Below are 23,850 nucleotides of genomic sequence, written 5' to 3' on the forward strand. Positions count from 1 at the left end.
ACTAGCATCCAAGAACTTAATGCTGGATCTTCAGGAAATGTGCCCCAACCATCTTGATTCTTACAAGCTTGATTCTTAATTTTCACATGCAGTTCAAAATTATTTGTTGGACTATGTTTCCAAACTTTTTGAGGGTCGGTAAAATGTTTTAATGTTGGTGTGGGTGTATAGATAGAGATACTGGACATCTGTTATACTAAAGGACATTTGCTTGGACATGAAATAAGTCTGGGATAAGCTACAGATACATTAGTATAAATAACTCTCATGTTTTCTGAAATTCTGGTTAAAGCAGTACCCAAAACGGGAGTTATAATCTGGAATGATGCTAAGGAAAAGTATATTTTCTCTTAATGAAGTACTAGTGAATTTTAGATGTAGCCTCTAAGCCAATTTGTTTACTTTTCTCTAGAAAGAAGAGGTAAATGAATGTGGTGAAGGTGATAAAAACTACTTGAAACGGTCCCAAAGCCACCTTCCTTACTTTTCCGCCAAACATCCCCCAGATAATGCTGTGATCAAAGCTGGCTACTGTGTTAAACAAGGAGCTGTGGTAAGCAAGTAGGACACATTTCTGAAATACATGAGGTTTCTCTTCTGTGTTAAGATACAGTAAGAGCTTTTTGCCAGGAAGACAACTGCTGGCTAAAACTTTTGGTAAGAGTGAAGAACAAATGGGGAAGTGTTGTTGGTAACTTCAGAGCATGACATTTTTATGTCATGCTCAATTGTGTGATTCTGCCTTTGATAAAAATCACCTTAATTGAATGGTTGTGTTTAAACAGTTAAATAGAGGCTACTTGTTTATTAATTTTGTGTATTTGTTTTGAGGGAAAAGATTTCAGGTAATGAATTATTAACTAAAGCCAGAACCCATTTGCTCAGAGACATTATCGCAGATACTGTATGTTTCTTATTGTATAAGCAGGGCTTCTTCCCACACTGCATATTATGTAGTACATTATACACAATGTGCAATGAAAATATGCTATCATAGACATTTTTTGAAATCACCTCTGTATAATGAACTTCTAGTACATACCAGTTTCATTATGTGGACTGCCATACATTCCCCAGTGGCTTATAGCAACATGGATGGAAGTAAAATGTGTACCGGTGAGATGAGATTAGATGAGATGAGCCAGGCACAGTACAGAAATAAAATCAACCTGATACAATGTAGTAATTGTATAGCGTGCAATGGGTCTGGATTTGTCTATTTTTTTGTATTGTCTTGCTGGCAAATGGAGTGTAGGTACTATCAGTTGGAGTGGATCCTGCATCTTGGAGAAACCAGGGGGGATAAATTTTCTGCTCTTGCTAAAAACAGTGGTTTCCGTTTATAATAATCTCTTTTGGGGAAAGGTAGTATCAAGAACACATTCTATACTGACTTTCAGTCCTTTTATTTTCATTTATTCCAAGTTCTGTCTCTTGTTTCTTTTTTCTTCCCCCATTCATCATTTTTCCAAGTAATGAATACGAAGGAGGCTTTATACCTGAACTATTGCAGTACTAAACCAAGCAGCTTTATTTTAGCAGTCTGTAACAGGCCCAAGTTATCCTGAAAAAAAAATTGGTGTAGATAAGAACCCCAAAACTCCCATGAATAAAACACAATATTGTATGAGACTTACAGATAATACTTGAATTAAATTGTGTTACTTTTTGTTTGATTTATATAGATGAAGAACTGGAAAAGAAGGTACTTCCAGTTAGATGAAAACACAATAGGCTATTTTAAATCTGAACTGGTAAGTATCCAATTGATATATTTAGGTTAATTTAAACTCTTAAATAAATTGTTATAGAATGTTAATGCATAACTCACTTTATATTTCTGATAAAAGCACAATCTCTTGGAAATTTAATTCAGAGCATTAGTCTTCTTTTCTCTTCTCTTCTCTTGTCTTCTCTTTCTTTCTTTCTTTCTTTCTTTCTTTTCTTTCTTCCTTATTAAACTGGGGCACTGACTGGATTCCATTGTAATGACACTGCTGACACTTTCAGTATGGAACAAATAATTGGGCTACCCCTTTCCACTCTTGCTACAGCTTTTCTCTTGCTTTGAGTAGGTACTAGCCCCTTATAAATAATTCATGTATCTCATAGAGGAAAGCCTGTCCTCCCTTATTTTCTCATTGCTATCCATGCTGTATTTCCAATTGAGAATTAAGGTTTTAGACACAATTCTCTTAATCTAGTGTTCCAGAACTGCATAATAATGATATTTTGTAAAATGTGAGGGGACCCATAACAGCTACTTGAAGCTGATGGAGGGCACAGGGGAGTTGGAGGAGTTGGCTATTCATTCCTGGTTCTCAGGACTGGGTAAGTTGATTTAAATCAAAGTGATACTGTTTAAGTAGTGCAAATCTGACCATAAACTGTTAACTTAAAACTGAATAGCCCCATGTAGAGTGTTCCCACATGCATCCCTGTCCTCTCAAAGCTGATAAATGGAAGTAAAGGTTGATAGTTACAAGGCAAACTAGAACAGTTCATTTACAAGAGGTGAAAAAAATGTCTCAGATAATCTGAAAAATATAGATCACTTGAGATCATAAATGATGTTAGATCATAGATAATTTGAGAAACTGTCTATTTTCCAGCAGTTAGGGAGGATATCATTATATGAGATATTCTTCCTACTCACTCCAGTAAGAAAGTCTAAACAGAACAGCTTTGTATTCTGTCATGTATAGGAGAAACAACACCTAGTTGCTATCCTGTTTTGCTTCAAGAAACAAGGCTTTGGTAGAGTTCTGCTGATTGTTTTGTTTGTTGTCGATAGTCCTGTTTTATTAAAAACAAAATGCTCACTTCTCGTTGGATTATCTCATTAGAGTGGGAAGAAAACTAGCAACAGAAAAAAATGCATTTGAGAATATACTTCATATTTTGCTTTTCCGCCCATTCTCAACGTGGATTTCAAAGCATAATTCACTGTGGGAGGCAAGGTCAATAGCTAACTTAAAATGATGCATTGAGTACCTTCTCTCATGTTACTGTCACCTCTTTAAATGCAGTTTGTCTGCATTTTTAAAACTGTAGTTTCCTATTGGTTCATCTGAAGTTTTAGAACTAACTGCTACAATGAGCACTCATATTTCATCCCAGATACACTTTTTTGCCCCCTCAGGCAGTTTCTCATGTGTGAGAGCCATGTACCATTTTACTGGGCTATTTGCTATGTACAGTGCGCCCGCCTCATACACAGGTGCCTTTTATGTGGCTTCCAGCTTACACTGGAAGCCCCATACCATTTAATGAATGGCGCACATGCACGTGGCACTTGACCGCCATGTGCATGAGCCCCATTATCCTCAATGGGACTCGAGCATAGGCAGAACTTGCCTTATATGGCAGGGCCCGGGTAGGATCCACCGCGTAAGGCAAGGGACCACTGAATGTCAATTTCATTCCAGGCAACTGTATGCTATTTGTTGAACAACTGTAGATAAAAGTAACTACAGTGGACCCTTGTTATACGCTGGGGTTTGGTTTCAAGATCCCCTGTGTATAACAAAATCCGGGGATGCTCAAGTCCCATTAAATATAATGACATACAAAAATGGTGTCCCTTATAAAAAATGGAATATCAAGGTTTGATATTTGAAATTTATACTTTTTTTTGAACATTTGCAAACCGTGGATGCTTGAATTCATGTATAAAAAATCCATGTATAAGAAGGGCCAACTGTACAGTGCGCCCTTACTTTACGTGAGGGATTCGTTCTGGGCTCCCCCGCATAAAGCAAATACTGCCTATGCTCGAGCCCCATTTAAATGAATGGGGCTCATGCATGTGGTGACGTGGCGGCATGTGCGCGCCCCATTCATCCCTATGGGATGCGCTGCCCCTTTTCCCCCCGTGGCTTTCAGCATATGCTGAAAGCTGCATAATGCTCGCCCGCATATGACGCGTGCGCACTGTATAACAATATGATTAAATAGCAGATTATAACTTGGGTTCACTGAAAATGTTTCTCTGGAAGAGAAGTCTATGGTTGCAGCATAAAAGGCTATAAGAATGTTCACATTTTTATAACTAAAGTCAAAGCTACTGTGGATACTTCATAGCTTCAGTTTTAAAATGGAAGTAGACTTCAACTGAAATGGGTACTAGTTAGTTGAATCACAGGCAATGGAGGTTCAGTTCTGAATATTGATAGAAAGCTTGCTGTATAGTATGTACTTTGAAAAAGTGAACCACTGTGATAATAATAATTTAAAAAAACACCAAGACCCTAGAGAAATTTGCTTGGCATAATAAAAAGACAGCATGAAATGTGATTCTACCATATTGACTTTTTTGTGAAATAGCAGCTCAGGGAAGCATGAATTTTGCTCTCCTTCCAGTCACCACATGATGGCGCATGAAAAGAGGCAAATGAAACATAACAGTATTTCTGGTTTTAGAGACAGAATATGCAATTCATACATGGCATTTGTTAAACTGGAAACAAACAGTGTAAACTTTCTAATATTCTAACTGTTGTGCTCTTTCAGCAATTAGATACTTATTGTTGATACCACATTTCTTTGTACTTTTAGCAACTTATTAATCATTGCAGCCTATGCCAAAATCATAATCGGCAGCACTGCTTCATACAGCATTTTAGTTAGATATCCTTATAGAGCTGTTTTGGAACTATAACATGAATCAGCTTGAAATCATTCCAATCCCTGAGTTGTCCTAATGCCTCCCAGATTCAGAAGAAATTAAACTGTGCTTCTTGTTTTATCAGCCCGTGCTCTTTGCATGCAGACAAATCTCAGATCATTTCTTTGATGTTTATACTAAAATTGGAAATTACATTCTATTCTTTTCCTCTCTCCCATTTTGGTGGTGTTATGGTATCATTTCAAATTATGATTTAAATTGCCAAGAAAAATGAAATATTTTTGTTTGATACATTTTAATCTAAGGTCATTTAAATGAACCAGAAGTGCTCAGAATTCTCTAGAAACACAAGTTAATAATTGCTGGTCAGCACATTTATCCTAACTTACAAAAAGTTCATGTTGGGTCAAAAGTCTGAATATTAATAAAGTATAGAGTTATAAATATAATAATAATAATAATAATAATAATAATAATAATAATAATAATAAGTTTTATTTATATATATCCCACCTCTCCCTGCAGATCGAGGCGGGAGTACAGCACAATTTAAAAATTACAGTTAGTTAAAATACATTCTCATGATATAAAATCTTAAAAACACATCAAAAAACCTATACAGGTACAATATCAGCATCTAATTTCCCATTCGTGCTCCGAATGAAGTATCATCTTAAAGCTGTTATAGCAGATCTGGGGGATAGGCTTGCCAGAAGAGATCCGTCTTGAGTGCCTTCTTGAAGGCATCTAAAGTGGTAATAAGACAGATGTCCTCCGGCAAGCCATTCCACAATTTGGGAGCTATAGCAGTAAATGCCCTGTGGGAAGTAGATGTTAGTCTGGTCTTTGGGTAATCCAATAGATTCTTCCCAGTTGTTCTGAGAATGTGGGGCGGATTGTGTAGGGAGAGGCATTCCTTCAAGTAACTCGGGCCCAAGCCATGTAGGGCTTTAAAGGTAATAGCCAACACTTTGTACTGCGCCCGGAAACTAATCGGCAGCCAGTGAAGAGATTTTAGAACTGGTGTTATGTGGTCATGCCTAGGTGTTCTGGTGACCAATCTGGCTGCCACATTTTGCACCAGTTGAAGTTTCCGAACTTGATACAAAGGTAGCCCCATGTAGAGCGTGTTACAGAAATCAAGATGGCCAAGACCTTGGTGCATTACACCAGTGTAAACTTACATTATGCTGGTATAGTGTACTTGTTCAGGGACAATGGCCCAGTACAGATTGGCGCTTTGCACTGGTCTGTGGCTGAAAGTAGGGCTTGGGAAAGCGGAGCGTCCGCACACTCCCAAACCCTACCGTGCATCACGGCGCCATCTTGGTGTGCCACCGTTCACATGGGGCACACGACAATGACGTCTGCCATGCATAGCCCCCAAGCGGTGTGGCGCATGAGGGGCGTCATCATGGCGTGCAAGCACACCAGTGGCGCCCATTATATGGGGCAAAAAGAAGCCCCAAAAGTGGTTTCTTTTTCTACTGTGTGCAGGCTGCACCGAGTGGTTGCCATGGCCTGCTTCTGGGGTAGAAACGCCACCCCTTTCTACCCATCTGTTGAGTCCCTGAATCTACAAACTCCACTCCATCAACAGTAGGTTGAACAGAAATAATGATTTCCTGGCACACTACGCTTACACTAGTTAACCTCCCAGCCTCATGGGGGCTCCTAATGCCTCCCAGATTCAGAAGAAATTAAACTGTCCTTCTTGTTTTATCAGCCCGTGCACTTTGCATGCAGACAAATCTCAAATCATTTCTTTGATGTTTATACTAAATTGACCACTTTTATCACATCTTTTCCCAGGTTCCTAGCCAGCATCACACTACATTCCAGTAAATCCCTCTACCATTCATATGGTTATCTACTCACTTTGGCTTCAGGCTACATCTTGTGCCCCAATAGCTATTGTTAAAACTGAACTTGTCACCTCATCACTATACCCACCAGTTTTGTATTTTTACTGCTATTCACATGTACATCCAGCTCACTCATAGCTATAAAAGTCTGTTCCTAGACACTTCATTCCATGCATCTCATGAATTAGACTTAATCTACAAATGCTTATGCTACTAATTTCTTTCTCTTAGTTAATTTCAAAGGTGGTATAACATCCCTTTGCAATGTTATTGTTTACTTCATATGCTCAAAGGTGCTACAAGAACTCTCTACATACTATAGTTTTTTGTGCGTTTTTCGGGCTATGTGGCCATGTTCTATAAGAGTTTATTCCTGACGTTTCACCAGCATCTGTGGCTGGCATCTTCAGAGATACATACTGATTCTCTGCATACTGATTCTGTAGACTAACCCAGCTATATCTTTGAAGTATTCCTCATTGTTATTTATGGGAAGCTGAAAGCAATGAACTCTTGTTGCTAACAAGTTTGCTTACTGATTTGTTTATTTTGGTCACTTCTTTATGTTTGCAATTGAAATAAAATAATCTTGAATGGTCATCTTAATGAAGTAGCTAGGAGACTGGATATTTGCTTCATCAATTTGTGCATATTATATTTTGTAATATCCTCTTTGGGGTTTTCGGATTGTAAAGCTTTCATAAGTTATTTCCTTTTGGATGTTGATAGTCCTGGTTACGTGAAAAAAATTAACCCAGAAAACCCTCTTTTTCACCCCCCAGGATAAGGAACCTCTTCGGATTATACCACTGAAAGAGGTTCATAAGGTCCAGGAATGCAAACAAAGGTGAGAAATGAAAGGTGAAAAAATGGTAAAGGTAAATATGTCACCTTTAGTTGGGACAAGAATCCCTGCCTACACTTCATCCCTCACTGTGAATTAGTATTCTTTTTCTTCCTATGATACCAAAACCTTTTACACATAGGATATCTTAGCCAGAGGTAGTTGAGATACCAGTATATCAGACTGAAAGAAAAGGTGGGCCTTTGAAAGGGGGAGTAAAATTAGGAGAGGAAAACAAATATGTTAACAGTTTGAGAGAGATGATTGGTGGGGTGTTATGAAAGAAAATGCCACATAATTGAGCATTATATACATTTGAAAAGTAAGACTGAAAAGGCCAGTTGATGTCTGGTGCTGCTCAGTTTTTCATTGAGTGTGTACACAAGCTGTAAATATGAATGAGGAAACTGGGATTGGAACTTGTAGAAAAATTAGGTGGTTTCTATCCTGGCACGCTGAGAAATACACTTTTGGAATATCTTAATAACTTTTTATCCTTTTGTCATATTGAATTTGTGAAAGTAAATCTGGGCTAGGGGCCATGTCTATATGAGACAGAATGTGTGAGTGTATAATGGTGAGGTGACAGCATAGGAATCTGGCAGCATGATGCACCTACTGATATGTCTCGTTGGCTTTGCTGTTACCTACGTGGCCTTTCTGACTAGCTGAATGTGCCAAGATACTGCTGGTATTCCCCAGTTTGGCCTGAACACCAGCCAGTCAGGTCATGATTTTATCACTTGAAATATGTAAGTTTATTGTGTATATATTTTTGTCTGTATAAAATTTAGAGTGGGACAAAGAATTGCAGTAGCTTGATAGTTCGATGTAACTACTGGATAGAATCTTGTTGTATCTTGCTATCATTATAGTAGATGTGTTCATGGGTATTACTTCTTCAGCGCAAAATTTGATACCAGAGGCAGAAGTAACATGGGTAGGTTCCTACACCACAGGAAAGAAACACATTTCAGTATGTTCCAGCAAAACATTTACAGTCAGCTCTTCTTATCCACAGTTTTTTTTAATCCATGGATTCAAGCATTGAAAATACTCCGAAAAAGCATAAATTCCAAATAGTAAACTTTGATTTTTCATTTTATATAAGGGACACCATTTTGTTATGCCATTGGATTGAATGGGACTTGAGCAGCCAAGGATTTTGTTATCCACAGGGAATAACAAGGGCCCACTGTATTCAAAACTAACAACATGCACATGTGAAAAGAATGCTGGGCAAGGCTTTCTAATGCTAGAAAAACATTTTGAAGCTTCTAGGGACCACTTGAAAACATCTTCCAAAAAGTACCGAAGGATGACTTTTTCTTTCCCCATCTACCACTTTCTTTATGAATGGTACAGTGGGCCCTTGCCTTAGACGGGGGATCCGTTCCGCCCCCCCCCCCCACGTAAGGCTAATTTCGCGGATGCTCGAGCCCCATTCATTTGAATGGGATGCACAGCCCCTTGTGCCCTGCATGTTCTCTGCAGCTTGAGCACGTACGCTCAAGTCCACATAAAGTGTGCCCGCCTATAATGCGGGCGTACTGTACTTCAGTTCCCAAACTTAGTTGAGATCTATGTTTTCTAAATATGCTGATGATGCAGGTTTATCTGCCATCCTCTTTTCTCCCTGTTGTACTGTTCATCCTTGCTCAGTAAGAGATCCTGGAGGCACCTTCTGTTTACCTTGCCTGTTCTAGGTAGGCACACATGACTCGAGTTAAAATAGAATCTTGTTTGTTCCCAGCGCAAACTTTGGTTATTGCAAAATCATCTGTGGATGTGTGGCTGCAAGTTGACACTGAAAGCTGGTGTTTCTCCAGCCTTCCTTCACCATCAAACAAAACATTCCCAGAGACAGAGACAGAGGAGAAAAAGGAGGGCTGGGCATAAAAAGTATTTGTAAAAAGGAGCTTCACTCTAAGAGGCTTTGTTAACTGAGGTATTCTATATGTTTGTAGAGTGATATAGAATGTGATAATATAATTTCTTTAAAAGATTACTTCCTTATATCTGATGTTCATGTGAAAATGCAAAGAGCTGCATCAGCTACAATAAGTGTAACTGGATTGATTTTAAAGACTCATAAATTCCTAAGTGCTTTTATTTGTTTTTCAGTGATATAATGATGAGAGACAATCTTTTTGAAATTGTAACAACTTCTCGGACTTTTTATGTACAGGTAACTTTTTATGCTATAAAACTTTTTCATTGCTGTTACGTGGTTTGTCTTGACCCTGGCAGCCTAGAAGGCAGAATCCCTCTCAAGATAGTCCTTCATGATCTGTTACAATTGAGTCCATCCTCAATCTTCTTTTTTTCTATCCCATCTGTCTTCCCATTATATTGTCTAATGATTTAGGTTGCTTTGTAAAAGCTTTCCACCTTATTTCCTTTCTTGAATTGTACTACACCAAAAATCTCATCAAATAGAACTGAATATATTTTACTATATTTTATCTAGTTATATAAATCAGTATAATGACTGCTTTCTTTGGAAGGGCATCACACCTGGCTCCTGATAAATTTAATCATGTAGGGCAAACAGATAATACATTGCTTCGTGCTGCATAGATAATTCTTATGTATTCATTGTTTCAAGTGATGTTTACAACCATGAAAGAGACATACAGAAATTACATAATACTGTATGGAGTTGCATATTGAACGAACCTTGCTCTCTGTCCTTTGTTCTCTTACCTCTACACTTTTGTGTTGAGTCACTTTGTGGTGTCTCTTTTCTTTGGATTACAAAGTTACTCTCCTGTCTGCCACTTCAATTCTCTTTAGAGACTAAGGCCCGATACAGACAGGCAAAAGTGCCATGCTGGGGCTCATTTCAGGGCTTCGTAGAGCTGGGCATCCATACGTGCCCAGCCCTAATAGTGGTGTCCATGCGCCATCTTGCCGTGGCCTCACTCACACGATGGGTTCAGTGAATGAACATTGGTTCATTCACTTAAGTACAGTACATGAAAATTTCCATCACAGCCCCATTGCATTTTGGCTTTTGTTCTCCCATTAGGGTTGCTAAATCATAATTCTTCAGCAGATGTTAAAACTAGAGGAATATTCCTATGGAGATTTAGACTCTTTATCTTGTAATTCTGTGCTTCTCTTGCTCTCTGGTAAATCTGTTTTACCTGCCCCTTTCCTTCCTTCTGATAACACAAAGCACAATTCCTCGTTTCTAGGTGTGTTGAATAATTTTGTTGCAGTCTAATATGTACAGTACCATTTGCCGAGGTGTAGTCTTTTTGGCTTAGGAAGCCTATACTCTTCTCCAAACTACATTGCAAATAATTGTATTATTTTATTTATACATCACCTTTTACCCAGAGCTGGGACTAAGAGTGGTTCAAAAATTAAAAAGTAATACAAGTAAAAATATTATTTCTCTTTATTTTTTAAATTTGAAAACAAATGTCTTGCCCTGTTCAGAGCCATGTAATTCCCTGTCAGCTGCTGGCTGCTTCATTTTAGGATTACCTGCTGCCACTAAAATACTTCATTGTGTTACATTGGTGCTACGTGATTTATCAGTCTTCAGAATCTCTTTCTTCCTCTTTAGAAAATGTGCATTTGTGATGGCAGCATCACAAAATGTGGTCAGTGCCAATGTGCCAGCATCTAGACAGGCTTGAATAATCTGAAGTTGTAGAACAGAACTTCCTTCATTTCTAACATTATAGTCACCTGAATGCTTTGTGTGTCAGTAACTTTTCCAGATAAGTCTTTTAAAAGGTCCTTCCTTTGTGCTTTCTGTAAAAGATAATAATTTTAAAATTATCTTTGCAATTTCAGTAACATAGATTGAGGGAATTTTATTCTAGCACAATAGACAAAGATCACCATGCCACTTGAAGATTTGAGTGCCACTAGGTAGCAGGGAAATGAATGCAGAAAATAGTAATGAGACTGTTTTTAAAATATTGTTTGTGAAAGAAAACTGAATATAGTCATTACAATATTCTGAAATCACTGTCCTTACTTTAAACTTTAAAGTGCATTGGCTGGAATCTGTTGGGGAGGCATGAATTCATATGTTGTGGCACTATGTAGTGATTCCCAGCCTGACTGCTCCATCCCAACAGCTGCTGTGATCAATGGGGGTCTCTCTGCCTGTTGATTGGGAAGCAGCTTACTGTTGTTCCCTCTCCCTTCTATGAATTATTATTCTGTTTATTTGTATCCCACCTTCCTCAATACAGGGACTCAAAGTGGCTAACAAATTTAAAACAGTCTAAGTTAAAACACTATAAAATATTAAAAATACAAAGTTTAAAACCCTTTTTTTTTTTTTTTTTTTTTTTTTGGTGCTGGAAATTGCTTGTGGGATGAACTGGGGCTATTAGTCAGCTTCTTCCTGAACAAGGGAACAGCTCTTCATAGTTTGCAGTGGCTGCTGCCCAGTAAGATAAAATTGGTGGTAGACTTTCCTGGACTACTTGAATCCCAGAGGTTTACATAAAAATTGTAAATATGAAACAGTCATAAGTGCGTAACTCTGGGTTAGGCATTCTGGACATGATTCTGGCCAATATATACAGATGTTGAACCCAGTCTTGAGGAAAGGCCCCTTCCCCACCACCACTCCCTTTGTGTCGTGTCTTTTTAGATTGTAAGCCTGAGGGCAGGGAACCGTCCAATTAAAAAGATTGTATGTACAGCGCTGTGTAAATTTACAGCGCTTTATAAATAAAGGTTAATAATAATAATAATAACAATAATAATAAAAAATAAAATACTGATTGACAAGCTTTGGTTGAGAATATTTTTTTAAAATCCATGTTTTCATTTTTGAGAAACATGGAAGGTACTGGATGTGTTTTGACATCACCACAGTTTAAAATCTTGCCATTTTAACTGTATATTTCCAAACATACACTATTATTATTTTGCATTCTCTTTTTAGGCAGATAGCCCCGAAGACATGCACAGCTGGATTAAAGCAATTTCTGGTGCAATAGTAGCACAGCGGGGACCTGGAAGATCAGCAGCTTCTGTATGTTTTTAGCCAAGTTTAAATCATAGTGTTTTCACAATGATAATCTTTACTTTTGATCTCCTTTCTTCTGTCTGCCTTTATAGTCACTCCTAAATCTGGAGTAACATCTTTGTGTGCATTACAGGTTGCACTGGACCTTGCATTTCTACTTAGCTGCTAATCTTAGTTGTAGCATATGTGTTGCCAGTCTGCATTGCATTGTCCTAATATTCAGAAAGTACAACTGGTGGATTTGAGAATTATTTATGTTTTTTTAAGTAATCTGAACTACGGTGGAACCTATTAAATTATTTGACCATGTTAGCCAAATCTTGTACTTGAGAGACCCCTCAAATTGGTTTATAGTAGTTTGCAGTACAACTCTTTTGACTTTCTTTCCTCTTAGCAGGGATTCAGAGAAATTCAAATCTAGTGAAGGTTTTAGTATAGTATTCAGAGAACTGAATTCTAGATGTTATTGTTGGTGGACAGCTAATATCATAATTCTACAGTTACCAAATTATACATTCAAATCCAGTTGGTGGTCCCAACTACAGTGGAACCATTGAATTGATGCTGTTTTTTATATGTGCTACTTTTGTTTCCCAGTTTATTCAATAGCTCTACTTTTGATAGTTGGGACTACCAGTAAGATACAGGCTTGAGTGTTAACTGGAATGACAAATGTTAGTAGTGAAGGCTTTCATGCCAGCATCCATAATTTTTGTGGGTTTTTGGGTCTATGAGGCTATGTTCTAGAAGAGTTCAGAGAAATTCTCTGAAGATGCTAGCCACAGCTGCTGGCAAAATATCAGGAATAAACTCTTCTAGATCATGGCCTCATAGCCTGAAAAACCCACAAAAAACTATATAAAAATGTTAGTAGCTCTAACATTTAGTCTAGTAGAAAGCAAATTTAGAATGTATTGCATTCTATAATCAATGGTTCTGCAATTTTCTATTTTCTCATTATGATTTATGATTCATGTTTTGCAGGTTAAGTCCCCCCTCCCCCCCTTCAGTATATCAGAAGTTAATTTTCATTCTTCTGTGTTAAAGGCATAGTCTTAACAATATTGACTGTTTGCTTAAAATGGCTTGATTTTTCAAGGGGATCATAGTAGTTTCATTAAGTTGCCACAATACAGCTGAGGCTCTGTTTGGGAATAAATGTTTTCAAGGTGAGAGAGGAGCTTTCAAGAAGGGATTTTTCTATGTTTGTGTCCTTCTCTGTGTATAATCTTTCTGAATACTCAGCTGGTGACTGTCTGTAGTGTTTCTTTTTTTCCCTGTCTGTCTGTCTGTCTGTTTCCTTTTCCCTCCTTTTTTCAAGTTTAGGTTACTCTAATCTTAGCTTTGCACTGTGTTCCAGATGCGGCAGGCCAGAAGGCTGTCGAATCCTTGTATACAGAGGTATACATCAAGAACTGGTGAATGCAGCATGTATGTGGGCTCTCATGTAAACTTGCCACCTTAACAGAGGGCTGAAATTCCAAAACATTTACTAACACTATGCAAGATAATGAGGTCAAACTTGTGGTTTCTGCTGTTGATTACAATAGCTGTGGAATTACTGAATTCCAGAATAATTCTCATTGGCCATCAGGTTTGCTCTGTTTAAATGTTTCCTTCGAAATAAGATACATTAAGAATGGTAAAATCTCTGTTTGCATTTCCATTGTGCTTATTTTTACTGAACACAAAAGCTTTAGTAGTAAAGATACATAGATATAGATATATAGAACCTAAACTTGGCCTAATTTTGCATGAGAGTTCATATTTTCATTATATCATTTTTGAAACATAGCTAACTAAAAGCCTGTGAGATCCTAATAACCAGTATGTGTGCATGTAAAGTGTGCACACTATGGAAAATGTCCTGGACTGATTTGCATGGCTTTTATAATAGATATGCATGGGATCATTGGACAAGATGTAGGGTCTGTTACAGCTTGTAATCTGTATATTAATCAAAAGTAATTCAATGACTGTACGAAGTCTTTTATTGTATACATCAGTAGGTATAGCAAAATGTATACCTTGTCACGCAAGTGCTGATCACAACATGTACTGTTTGTCCTACTGCTGGTCCCACTTGAGCTTAGTTCAAAACTTTATAAAAATGTTTACATAGTATTCACTTTAGAAAAGAAGCTTCTTCATAAGTTCAGGTTTTGTATTTGGAATTCACTTGTGTTTGGAGCTCATTCTTTTTGTTTAAGCAAACTTGTTTTGGGGTTTATTTTTTGTTACTCCAAAATGAAGTTTACAATTTTCATCTTCTCTTCCTCTTCTCTGAAAAAGATTCCTGTGCATGAATAGTTCCAGGAGAAGTAATGGTTGACAATCTTATAGATGGCATAGTTTGCAATAGTAGTTCCCAGTTAAGCAGCTGTATACTAGAAAATGGGGGACCACCTCTTCCACAGTATTACCAATGCAAGCTGGTGCTGAAGGTGTTAACATTGTGCAAGAACAATGCACAAAGATTGTTCCAGAAAGTCATTCCAGTATGTCAAATATCTTGTGGAAGAAGCAATTTCATTACATCTATCCGTGCTACAGGATTAAATTTGGCACCCCATGGCAATTGCTCTACAGCTAATTTAGTGATCTGAGGTCTACAGTTTGGGACAATAGGATTGACACTACAATATGGCTAATTTCAAAGGAGGATGGTAACATTGTGGTAATAAGAAATGAGAATTGGAGAATTCTATCAATCTATCTATCTGGAGTATTTATACCCCACTCTTCCACCCCAAAGGCTCTCAGAGTAGCTTACAAATTGTTAATCAGACAGTTCCCTTACCTCAAGCTTACAATCTAAAAAGACATGACACAAAAGGAGAAGGGAATGGCAGTGGGGGAAGGGGATCAAATCCAGCAGTTTTCTCCCTCTGAGGCCCAGGCAATGGCAGATGATTGTTGTTGTGTGTCTTCAAGTTGTTTTCTACTTATGGCAATCCTAAGATGAACATGTTATGGGTTTTCTTGGAAAGATTTGTGCAGAGGGGTATTTGCCTCTGCCTCCCTCTGAGGTTCAGAGACTCTAACTTACCTGAAGTTATTCAGTGGGATTCTGTGACTGAGCAAGAATTCATCTCCAGAGTTCTAGTCCAGCATCCAAACCACTACGTCATATTGGCTGTCATATCATTTCTGTTCCCTCAAAGAAAGGTCCCAGCCATGCCTCAGTGTGATGCACCTGTGGCTTGGACTCTAGGTAGGATTATTGCTACCTTGTCATGATACAGATTCAGTTACACCTGTTGCTATGTATCTGCACCTTCTGCGTCCTGAGCCTGTTTTTCTATTCCACGTTAGAAAAGATCTTTCAATATTCAAGAGTAGTTAACTATTGAAGTGGATAAAAATGATTGTGAAAGTGTGAACAACCTAAGAAATTTAAGCCTTGATTATAATTACAATTCAGAAACATAGCCATGTTAGTCTGGAATATCAGTATGCAAAAGGATCTTGTAGCTACCTTTGAGACAGAGTGAAATAAGTAGCAGCATACACTTTCATAGACTTTGCCTACATCCCCAGATGTATTAGCTTTTAGTAATTCACTGTATAGGTGTCACCAATGTCCTTTGCATATCTCTTAAAGCAGGGTTATGCAGGGTTGGGAGCCAGTGTTTTTACCCATTGTGGGCCTTTGATTTTCAGCTAAGAGCTCTACTTCTGGTTCACACATACAGGCTTTTAAAAATGGTTTCCAGAGGGTTTGGATGGGATGGAGTATTTAGAGAGGAAACATCATTCCAAGTGCAGGGGTGCCTTTTGGTATTTTGGAGTGATTTCTCATCAGCACAGTTCTTTAGAAAATTAAGATGTCTGAGTGCTTGGAGAAGCTGCAAAAATGTGGTTGCAGTCACAGGTAGCCTGCAGGCTGTACTTTCCACTCCTGTCTAAAAATGTACTTTTGAAGTAGAATTCAGCTGTAGATTGATCATGTTGAATAATTTGAATATTATTATTTACAATTCATAATTCAGCATTTGAGGCAATATTACCTCTCTAGAAAATGGGATATATGGAACCCAGGCTTAATGTAGAAAAGCAGCATGATGGTGCACACTGCAAGTGGAAGGTACTAAATGAAGTACAGAATTTTGCTGCTGCTGCTTTTTTAATTAATATATATATATATATATATATATATATATATATATATATATATATTTATATGGGCTTGGATGCAGCTTGTTTCTCTTTCAACTGGCAAAAGATAGAATACACTGCAAGCAGGAATGATCAAGTAACATAAACCAGCAAGCTGCTTGTCTTTGATGGTGTTATGCAAATGCATCCATCAGTATTTTATCAGTGGAGTAATTAAGGGACTGGTTAGCTATGCTAATATAAAGGATTTTAATTTACTCTTATTTAAACTCAACAATGCCTTTAAAATGTAGAAGCACACCTATTAGATCTGTTCTATTTAGAAAATATTGTATTGTAGCGGATTTAGGTTATTCTTCATGATATTTTGTGGTTCAGTTTGCTGAAATACCTAAGGAATAGATGAATATCCAACAAAAATGGAAACTTCATTAACTCTGAAAGTGATCCTCAGCAAATACTGAGGGATTCTACTGTGCTTCTTTTTTGAATGTGAATACATTTTGCATGCACTTTTGGGACTAGTTTCTGGAATTGTTTATAAGGAAACAAGAAACATTTATTTGTGCAGTTTCAGATTTTCAGTAATTTTTTTTCTTCAAAATTCACTTATTGTGTCAAAAGCCAGGTTATGTTAATGAACTTCAAGCCATGCTAGACTTTATGGATTAGACTTGGCTGCTTCAGCTTGCAATCACATAGTGCTGTAAGCTCAGTCTTTACATTCTGCTGTGTAGAACAGGCATCTGCTTTATGCTGTTATGCTTTGCTTTTCCCTTTTAATTTTTTTGGTTTGTTTTACAGTGATACAAGTCTGACATGAGTTATTAACATGCAGTAAATGGCCATTGCATCTGACAAGCACTTCTCTTTTACAGGAGCATTCCAACTGTTCTTCAGAATCCAGCTGTCCTGCAGAAACAGCAGCAGCCACCCCACATTCCACAACCACTCACAGCTCCTCTATGGTCCAAAACCTTAACAGCAAGCCCACTGTCATGGAAAAGCGAAGATTTCACGAATCTTTTACCAAGACCAAGTCAGGGAGCTTCAAGATCCAGGCTGTCTCTTCAGGAGACTCAACTTCCAAAATGACTTTACAGGGCCTGTTGGAACCTCAAAATAAAAATGGCGCTCAGGAACAGGATTCAGGCCCTGTGGATTTGGATGATGCAAGCCTTCCAGTCAGTGATGTGTAATAATGGAAGAATTTGGGGAAATGATGCATTTGTTTTTGGTCCTTGAATTTCCTTGCTCAGACTTTAGCCAAAGATGACTATGGGATAAAAGAACAAAGAATGGAATGTTGCTTATATAGACCTGTATGTACATGCATACATTCAAATCTGTGTGTATTTAGATACTCATATAATGCCTTCCATTGATTATCAGAGTGGGCCTTTTGCTTTCTCTGTAGCCTGAAGACAAATTTTTAATAGGGAGGGGCCAAAATTGATTAAAATACATGTTGTTGATAAGTAAAGTGCCAGCTGAACTTATTCAGTTTGGCAGAAGTGAGTAGCATCTTAGTGCTATAATAAATGTCAACATATGACTTGTGATCTGTCACTTAATTATGTAAGTCTGGATGACATACAAGTTGACTTTTTTCCCTAAAAATACTGTCACACCTTTTCAGACATCTGAGTATATAGATGAAGAGTCTGTTCTTACAGGATCAGGACTGCAGAAACTGTCGGTAACATAATGCACTTTTCCTATGCAAAGAGAGTTTTCGTATAAAGTAAAAAAATACAAAAACTTTGCTGCAGTGTCTGAAATGAGGAGTGCTCCCCCAATAGTTAATACACAGATTTGCGAGCCACTACATAATCTGTGTGTGCAATTACAGAATGAAAAAGGTTTGTGCTGCATTTCAGACATTACAGCAAATGTGTGTTAACTTACATGGAAGTGCGTATCTAAAAGATCACTTAATGCTGACATAAGTGTGTTGACTTAATTGGGACTCCTTTGTAACTGCTCTGTAAATCACTGCCCTGCTCTGAGAATCCAACTCCCTTAGAATCCCTAGTATTTGGTGCTGTGAAACTTACATAAGAGTAATACAGCTATTTTGAATATTAAGCCTATTTTTGATGCACTCCTAAAGATGACTTGTAACTTTTGCACATTTGGATATTAATGGACCACCAATAAGTAAGGATGCTATATGGATTTTTAAAAAAAGGGAGAAGGGAAACTGGACTACTAAATCTTCTAAAGGTTTATCTAAAAGTATTTTATATTAGGCTTTGAAAAAAATTAAATGCTTAAAACTGTTGTCTAAGGTTTTTTTCTTTTGTGCGATCCTTTTCTCCAGTGTGTTGTAAATGATTTCCATTTTATATTTGAGTCATTAAAAAACTGAACAAAATTGTTTCATTCTGTTAAGTGGTACTGAATTGTTCGGTAATGCAATTGTGGCCTGTAACTTTTGCTGCACTAATTTTATTAAAAGTGCCTGTGGGTTCTTCCTTCATGATATGTTAAATGTTTGGGGGTTAGGTAGTTACTGGATTTTGCTTTTGTGGTTTTGAATCTTGAGGTGAAATTACTTTGTATAGTTTAGTTGACCATGTTTATCATGATATGCTAGGGTTTCCAGCAGATTGGTATCTTATCACTTGTGCTTCAGTGATGAGAAACAAAGAATTTTTGAAGCTGATGCTGGATGTGTGATCAGAATGAGTATGCACTATTTGTGGCTATATTGTGAAAATCTTTGCTTTAATTAAAACCCCCCAAATTTCAAATGATGCTGGTTTATGCAATTCACATTTTCCAGTTTTCAGTAGTCTAATTGTTTAAAACCATATGCTGGTAATGCTTGACAAAACAGGCAACAAAGGGAGGTTTGAGTGAAAAATACCCACTTCAGTAACACAGACAGTAATTAGGTTATGTTTTATTAATGTAAACTCCATTTTTAAAAAAGTTAATAGTTGAGAAAGGAAGTGCTGTGGGATGTTATATTAGCCCCATAAAACCTTGGCCTGCTGTCTTCTTCATGCTATTATTTGTCCCCTTGTGTTCAATTCACTGAGGGATTTTTCACTTTTCAGAGTAAGTTGCTGGTGACATTCAGCCATTCCAGTCCTAAAACCTCATTGACAGAAGGCAGTGGTTCAAGGACCAATATGATTTTATGGGCACTGGGACTTGATGGCTCTAGTTTTCTAGACTATCACAATTTTTTTATGTTAGCATTTTTTTCAAATGAAACAACTCAATCATTGCCTTCCAATTTGCTTAAACTTGCTCAGAATTTGACAGTAAAAAATTGGTAGAGCCAACTTTGTGGGATAGTTAACCTTCTCTTTTATTGCATGCCATTTCATGGCTTCAGGGAATTTTTCTTTAGCTACTTAGAATGACTGACATATATCTTCTTTGAATGATATATAAAGAAAAAGAGGAGGTGTAGAGTAACACTTGTGGTCCAGCAACTATCTTTACATATAAGCCCAACTTCCATCTTTTTTTTTATTCATTGTAATGAACTTATTGGTTTGTTTCTTGAGGCTTAAAACATTTGCACCTTCCTCATTTGGTCCTGGTCTTTTTTAACTGCTCAGATTATTCAGAGGTGGAGAACATATGGCCCGCCAGATGTTGATGGACTGAAATTGCCATCAGCTCTAGCCAGCATAGCTGATGGCAATAGATGGTGGGAGTACAGTCTAACAATGTCTGAGGAGTCACCTGAGCTAAATAGTTCCAGGTTACAAATTACTGTAGCATATTGATATCCTTCCTGGAAAATCTTTTCATCTAATGCTGTGTCTTCACAGAAGTGCTGCTGACATTTAATGAGAGGATTTGTTCTGTGCCTGAGTCTGTGGATCATTCTCTTTTCTTCATTTTAAGTTTTACATAATAATGACCAAGAACCACAAGTATTTTGCCTTCTTGGTACAGACTGAAGATTACTTTTCTCTGATCCATTTGTCTCTTCTTTGGTTTAGCATTCTTTTGTGAATTTTTAGCATTCTACCTATGTAGCTACTCATTTTGTCTTCCAGCATGTTAACAGCTTGGATCATTGATTTCCACAAATCAGAATAGTCAGCTTCTATTTCATTAAAGTTACTCCCATCTTTTTCTTTACTTTTTAGCGTAATGACAATTGAAAGGCACATGGGTGCAAGTATACAAAATCAACATGTTAATAAAATAAAAAACCCAATTTGCATGTTTGAGGGGGAAGAGTGTATATAGAAACATAAATAAAAAATTGGTCCCAAGACTCAAAACTGAAATGGGAAAAGAATGTAAGCATGGACAAAGTCTAAAGATGGAGTAGTAACAATGCCAAACGATTGTGATCTTGTTTCAGATTGATTCAGTATAGCAGCACCTTTACATTTCTTAACTGTAAGCTAAACATTTACAAGCAGTGTTTGTAAATTACACTTATTTGCCTTCTCAGTTACATGTGATCAGATAAGTTGAATGTTATAATAAGTCTAGTTTAGTACCATATATTTTAACTTGTAACAAATTTAGCCAATAGTTATATGAATCCTTATTTTTCACAAATGCATACTTTGTGGGAGAAACTGAATTGGAATGTTTGTATTGCCATACTTTGATGTAGTATTAGATTTCTTGGTTCTGGTACAGTTTCCACACTGCATGTTAATCTTGTTTTGATATTGCCAGTTTTTAACAATGAATCAGAAACAAAGCAGTACCTTTTATGGGGTTCTTTTAAAATCAGATTTCGTAGATAGCTGAATAGTGTGGGAAATATTTGTGGTTGATAAATTGTCAGGGTCTCTTATTTATCAGTACTTTTTTATATAAAAATGATGAAAAATGTTAAATTATTTTAGAACCTGTGGTGTTTTCTGTAAATGTCACACTTGTGAATAAATTGATTTCTATGACAAAACATAACAATCCTATCAGACTACTACATTTAGTGCATTTCAAAAGATAAATTGTTAACTGTGAAAACTATTTTTGTATACCATCTCTTGTTCTTTTCTTGGATTCACAAAAAACTGAATTAAGTTTATATATATGAACAAAAACTGCCCTGTGTAAACTTTGCTGTCTTTAGTACAATGATCTGTTAGTACCTTTTAAATAGACAGTGATCCCCACAGATGATAGAAATATAGTATAATGCACAGGTTTTGCACACACACAGAATGGAAGCCTGTCACATACAGAGTGATGTTGAGAACTGAGTGCTCTTTAAATGACATTCCTTTGGGATGACATTTAAAGCTCTAAATGGCTTGGGACCTCAATACTTGAGAGAACACCTCTCCTGTTATGTACCTGTCTGAGGATTACAGTCTTGTGGGGTGAAGCCTATTTATTATTTATTTATTTGTTTGTTTGTTTGTTTGTTTGTTTATGGATTTATGGATGGGATTTTTATTCCACCTTTCTCCCAATATGGGATTCTCTGTGTACCCCCAGTGAAATCAATACATTGTGTTGACATGGGAGAGTGCCTTCTCTGCTACAGTACCCCAACTGTGGAATGCCCTCTTCTTAGAGGCCTAACAGCTGCAAATACTCATGTCATTTAGGCACCAAGTTGAAACTTCGCCATTCATCAAAGGCTTTGAGCCTCATTAATTCATTCCAGATATGGTGGTGCATACAAGCTTTTAAATCTGTTTTTAACTTATTTAACACATTTTGTCTTATTTCATTATTTTATTGTTTTAAACTGTTTAACTTATTTTAATGCTGTTTGTAACCCAACCTTAGATCTCTGTTTTAGGTTGGGAATAAATAATAACAACAATAATATTGCAATAAAACTGTTTCTTTAAGAGTTAAAGGCAGGGATGGGCTACTCAACAGGGGCAAGGATTGGGCTTTGGGGATTGCCAGTGTGTCTTTGCGGGCTGTAGAGGTAGGATTTGGGACTCACATGCACTTTCCCCATATTTGGTTAAAGGAAGCTGTAGGTCAGACAATTAACTAAGGATTTGATTTAATTAGGAATTGGATCATATGTTCACAAGGTCAAATTATGGCTTTTAGTATTAGTAGGCTTTTATAGGAATGAGAGCTGTTTATACAGATATGCTCAAACAACAGTGTTCACCATTATGTGTTTGTGTGGTGGAATGTTATGAAGTGGAAAAAAAGAGGGAGAGGTGGGGCCTGAGTGGGATATATGAGAATCCAATGGTTGGAAAAAGCAGGGAGAATGGTAATCTGGGAGCTGAAGAAACTGGGCTATACTTAAATTTGGATAGGGTAGTGGGACAGGATCTTGTATCTTTAGGTTGGTGATTAATGTTCAGAACAGAAATAAGAACAAAGTTGTGATATCTTAAAAGATTAAGAAGCAGTGTTTGGCACAATACTGTATTTTGTGATTCAAGGAGAGTTGCCTCAGTTGGCATATTTTTATATACCTGGTTCGGGGATGTTATCAGTGAGGTGAAACGGAAATGATGATGCAAAACCTACAAACTGATAATTATATCAATGTTGTTTATCATAAACAGTCATGGGGGTAGTTGCACATATCCTTGCATTGATGTGTTGATTAATTCATGGAGTGGGATTTAAAAGCCTTTGTTCCCATTTAAGTCACTCTAGATAAGGATTAGTAAAGTGATTTATGAGGCAAGAAGAATGGATCTTGAAAGAATGGGTTGGTGATACTGTCGGTCCTCTGTCTCTACAGATTCCTTATCCACTGGTGCAACGATCCACAGCTTGAAAATACACACACGCACACACATGCACACACACACTTTCCAAAAAGGAAGTTTGATTCTTGCCATTTTATATAATAGGTGTCATTTTTCTCTGCCATTGTATTTAATGGGACTTGAGCATCCATGGATTTTGGTATCCATAGGGGGTCCTGGAACCAACCCCCAGTGGATAACAGTTGTACATGCTGGGAAGGAAGAATGAGGAGCCATATGGAAACCAGCAGAGAGAGAAAAGAGTGGATTGCAAGTGTGAAGAGAGAGAGAGTCTGAGTCATGCTTCTGAAGTCAGAAATAACATGGTGCAGATGTTTAGAATTGTGGAGGGAAGGAAGATCCTGAGGCAATGGTGCAGAATTGAGGTGACCCGAGTGGTTGAACTAGCAAGAAGCATGGATAGAAATAGGGATCAAAGACAGGTCTCTGTTTTTTTGTGGGTAGCATGGTTCAGGTTACAACTGAAAACTAGTTGCTATGTCTTGATGTAAAACAACAACAGACTGGGCTGAGAAAAAGACACGGAAAAAAGGGAGAGTACAGTTCTGGTAGATGGGACACAAGACCGGAAAACCAAAAACAAGGATCTATCTGGAGATATATTGAAATGGTTAAAACTTGCTATTTTGAGCATTCATTTCTTCATGGGAACCAAGGAAGGAAGAAAAGAGAGTGGTACATAAATCTATACAATT

The 23,850-nt window shown here is 37.3% G+C and overlaps 1 protein-coding gene across 5 annotated transcripts in view; it reads left to right on the forward strand.

Annotated features, from left to right (window-relative positions):
• The window catches only part of PLEKHA1 (pleckstrin homology domain containing A1), a 59,975-nt gene extending 37,857 nt beyond the window's left edge, over positions 1-22,118 (forward strand). For 3 of the 5 annotated variants that reach the window (XM_089510074.1, XM_089510076.1, XM_089510075.1), the window contains exons 7-12: positions 413-553; positions 1,686-1,754; positions 7,275-7,339; positions 9,461-9,524; positions 12,258-12,347; positions 17,339-22,118. In XM_089510074.1, coding sequence (XP_089366200.1) covers positions 413-553; positions 1,686-1,754; positions 7,275-7,339; positions 9,461-9,524; positions 12,258-12,347; positions 17,339-17,659 — 750 coding nt within the window. In that variant the 3' untranslated portion in view covers positions 17,660-22,118. Of the gene's footprint in view, positions 1-412; positions 554-1,685; positions 1,755-7,274; positions 7,340-9,460; positions 9,525-12,257; positions 12,348-13,701; positions 13,773-17,338 lie in introns of all 5 variants that reach the window. The other 2 variants (XM_089510077.1, XM_089510078.1) reach the window with 2 other exon arrangements.
• Positions 22,119-23,850: the final 1,732 nt, after the last annotated feature.

The sequence above is a fragment of the Sceloporus occidentalis genome, unplaced genomic scaffold, assembly GCF_023333645.1.
Source record: "Sceloporus occidentalis isolate IW3139 unplaced genomic scaffold, rSceOcc1.0.p SCAF_2, whole genome shotgun sequence".
Taxonomy (NCBI): Eukaryota; Metazoa; Chordata; class Lepidosauria; order Squamata; family Phrynosomatidae; genus Sceloporus; species Sceloporus occidentalis.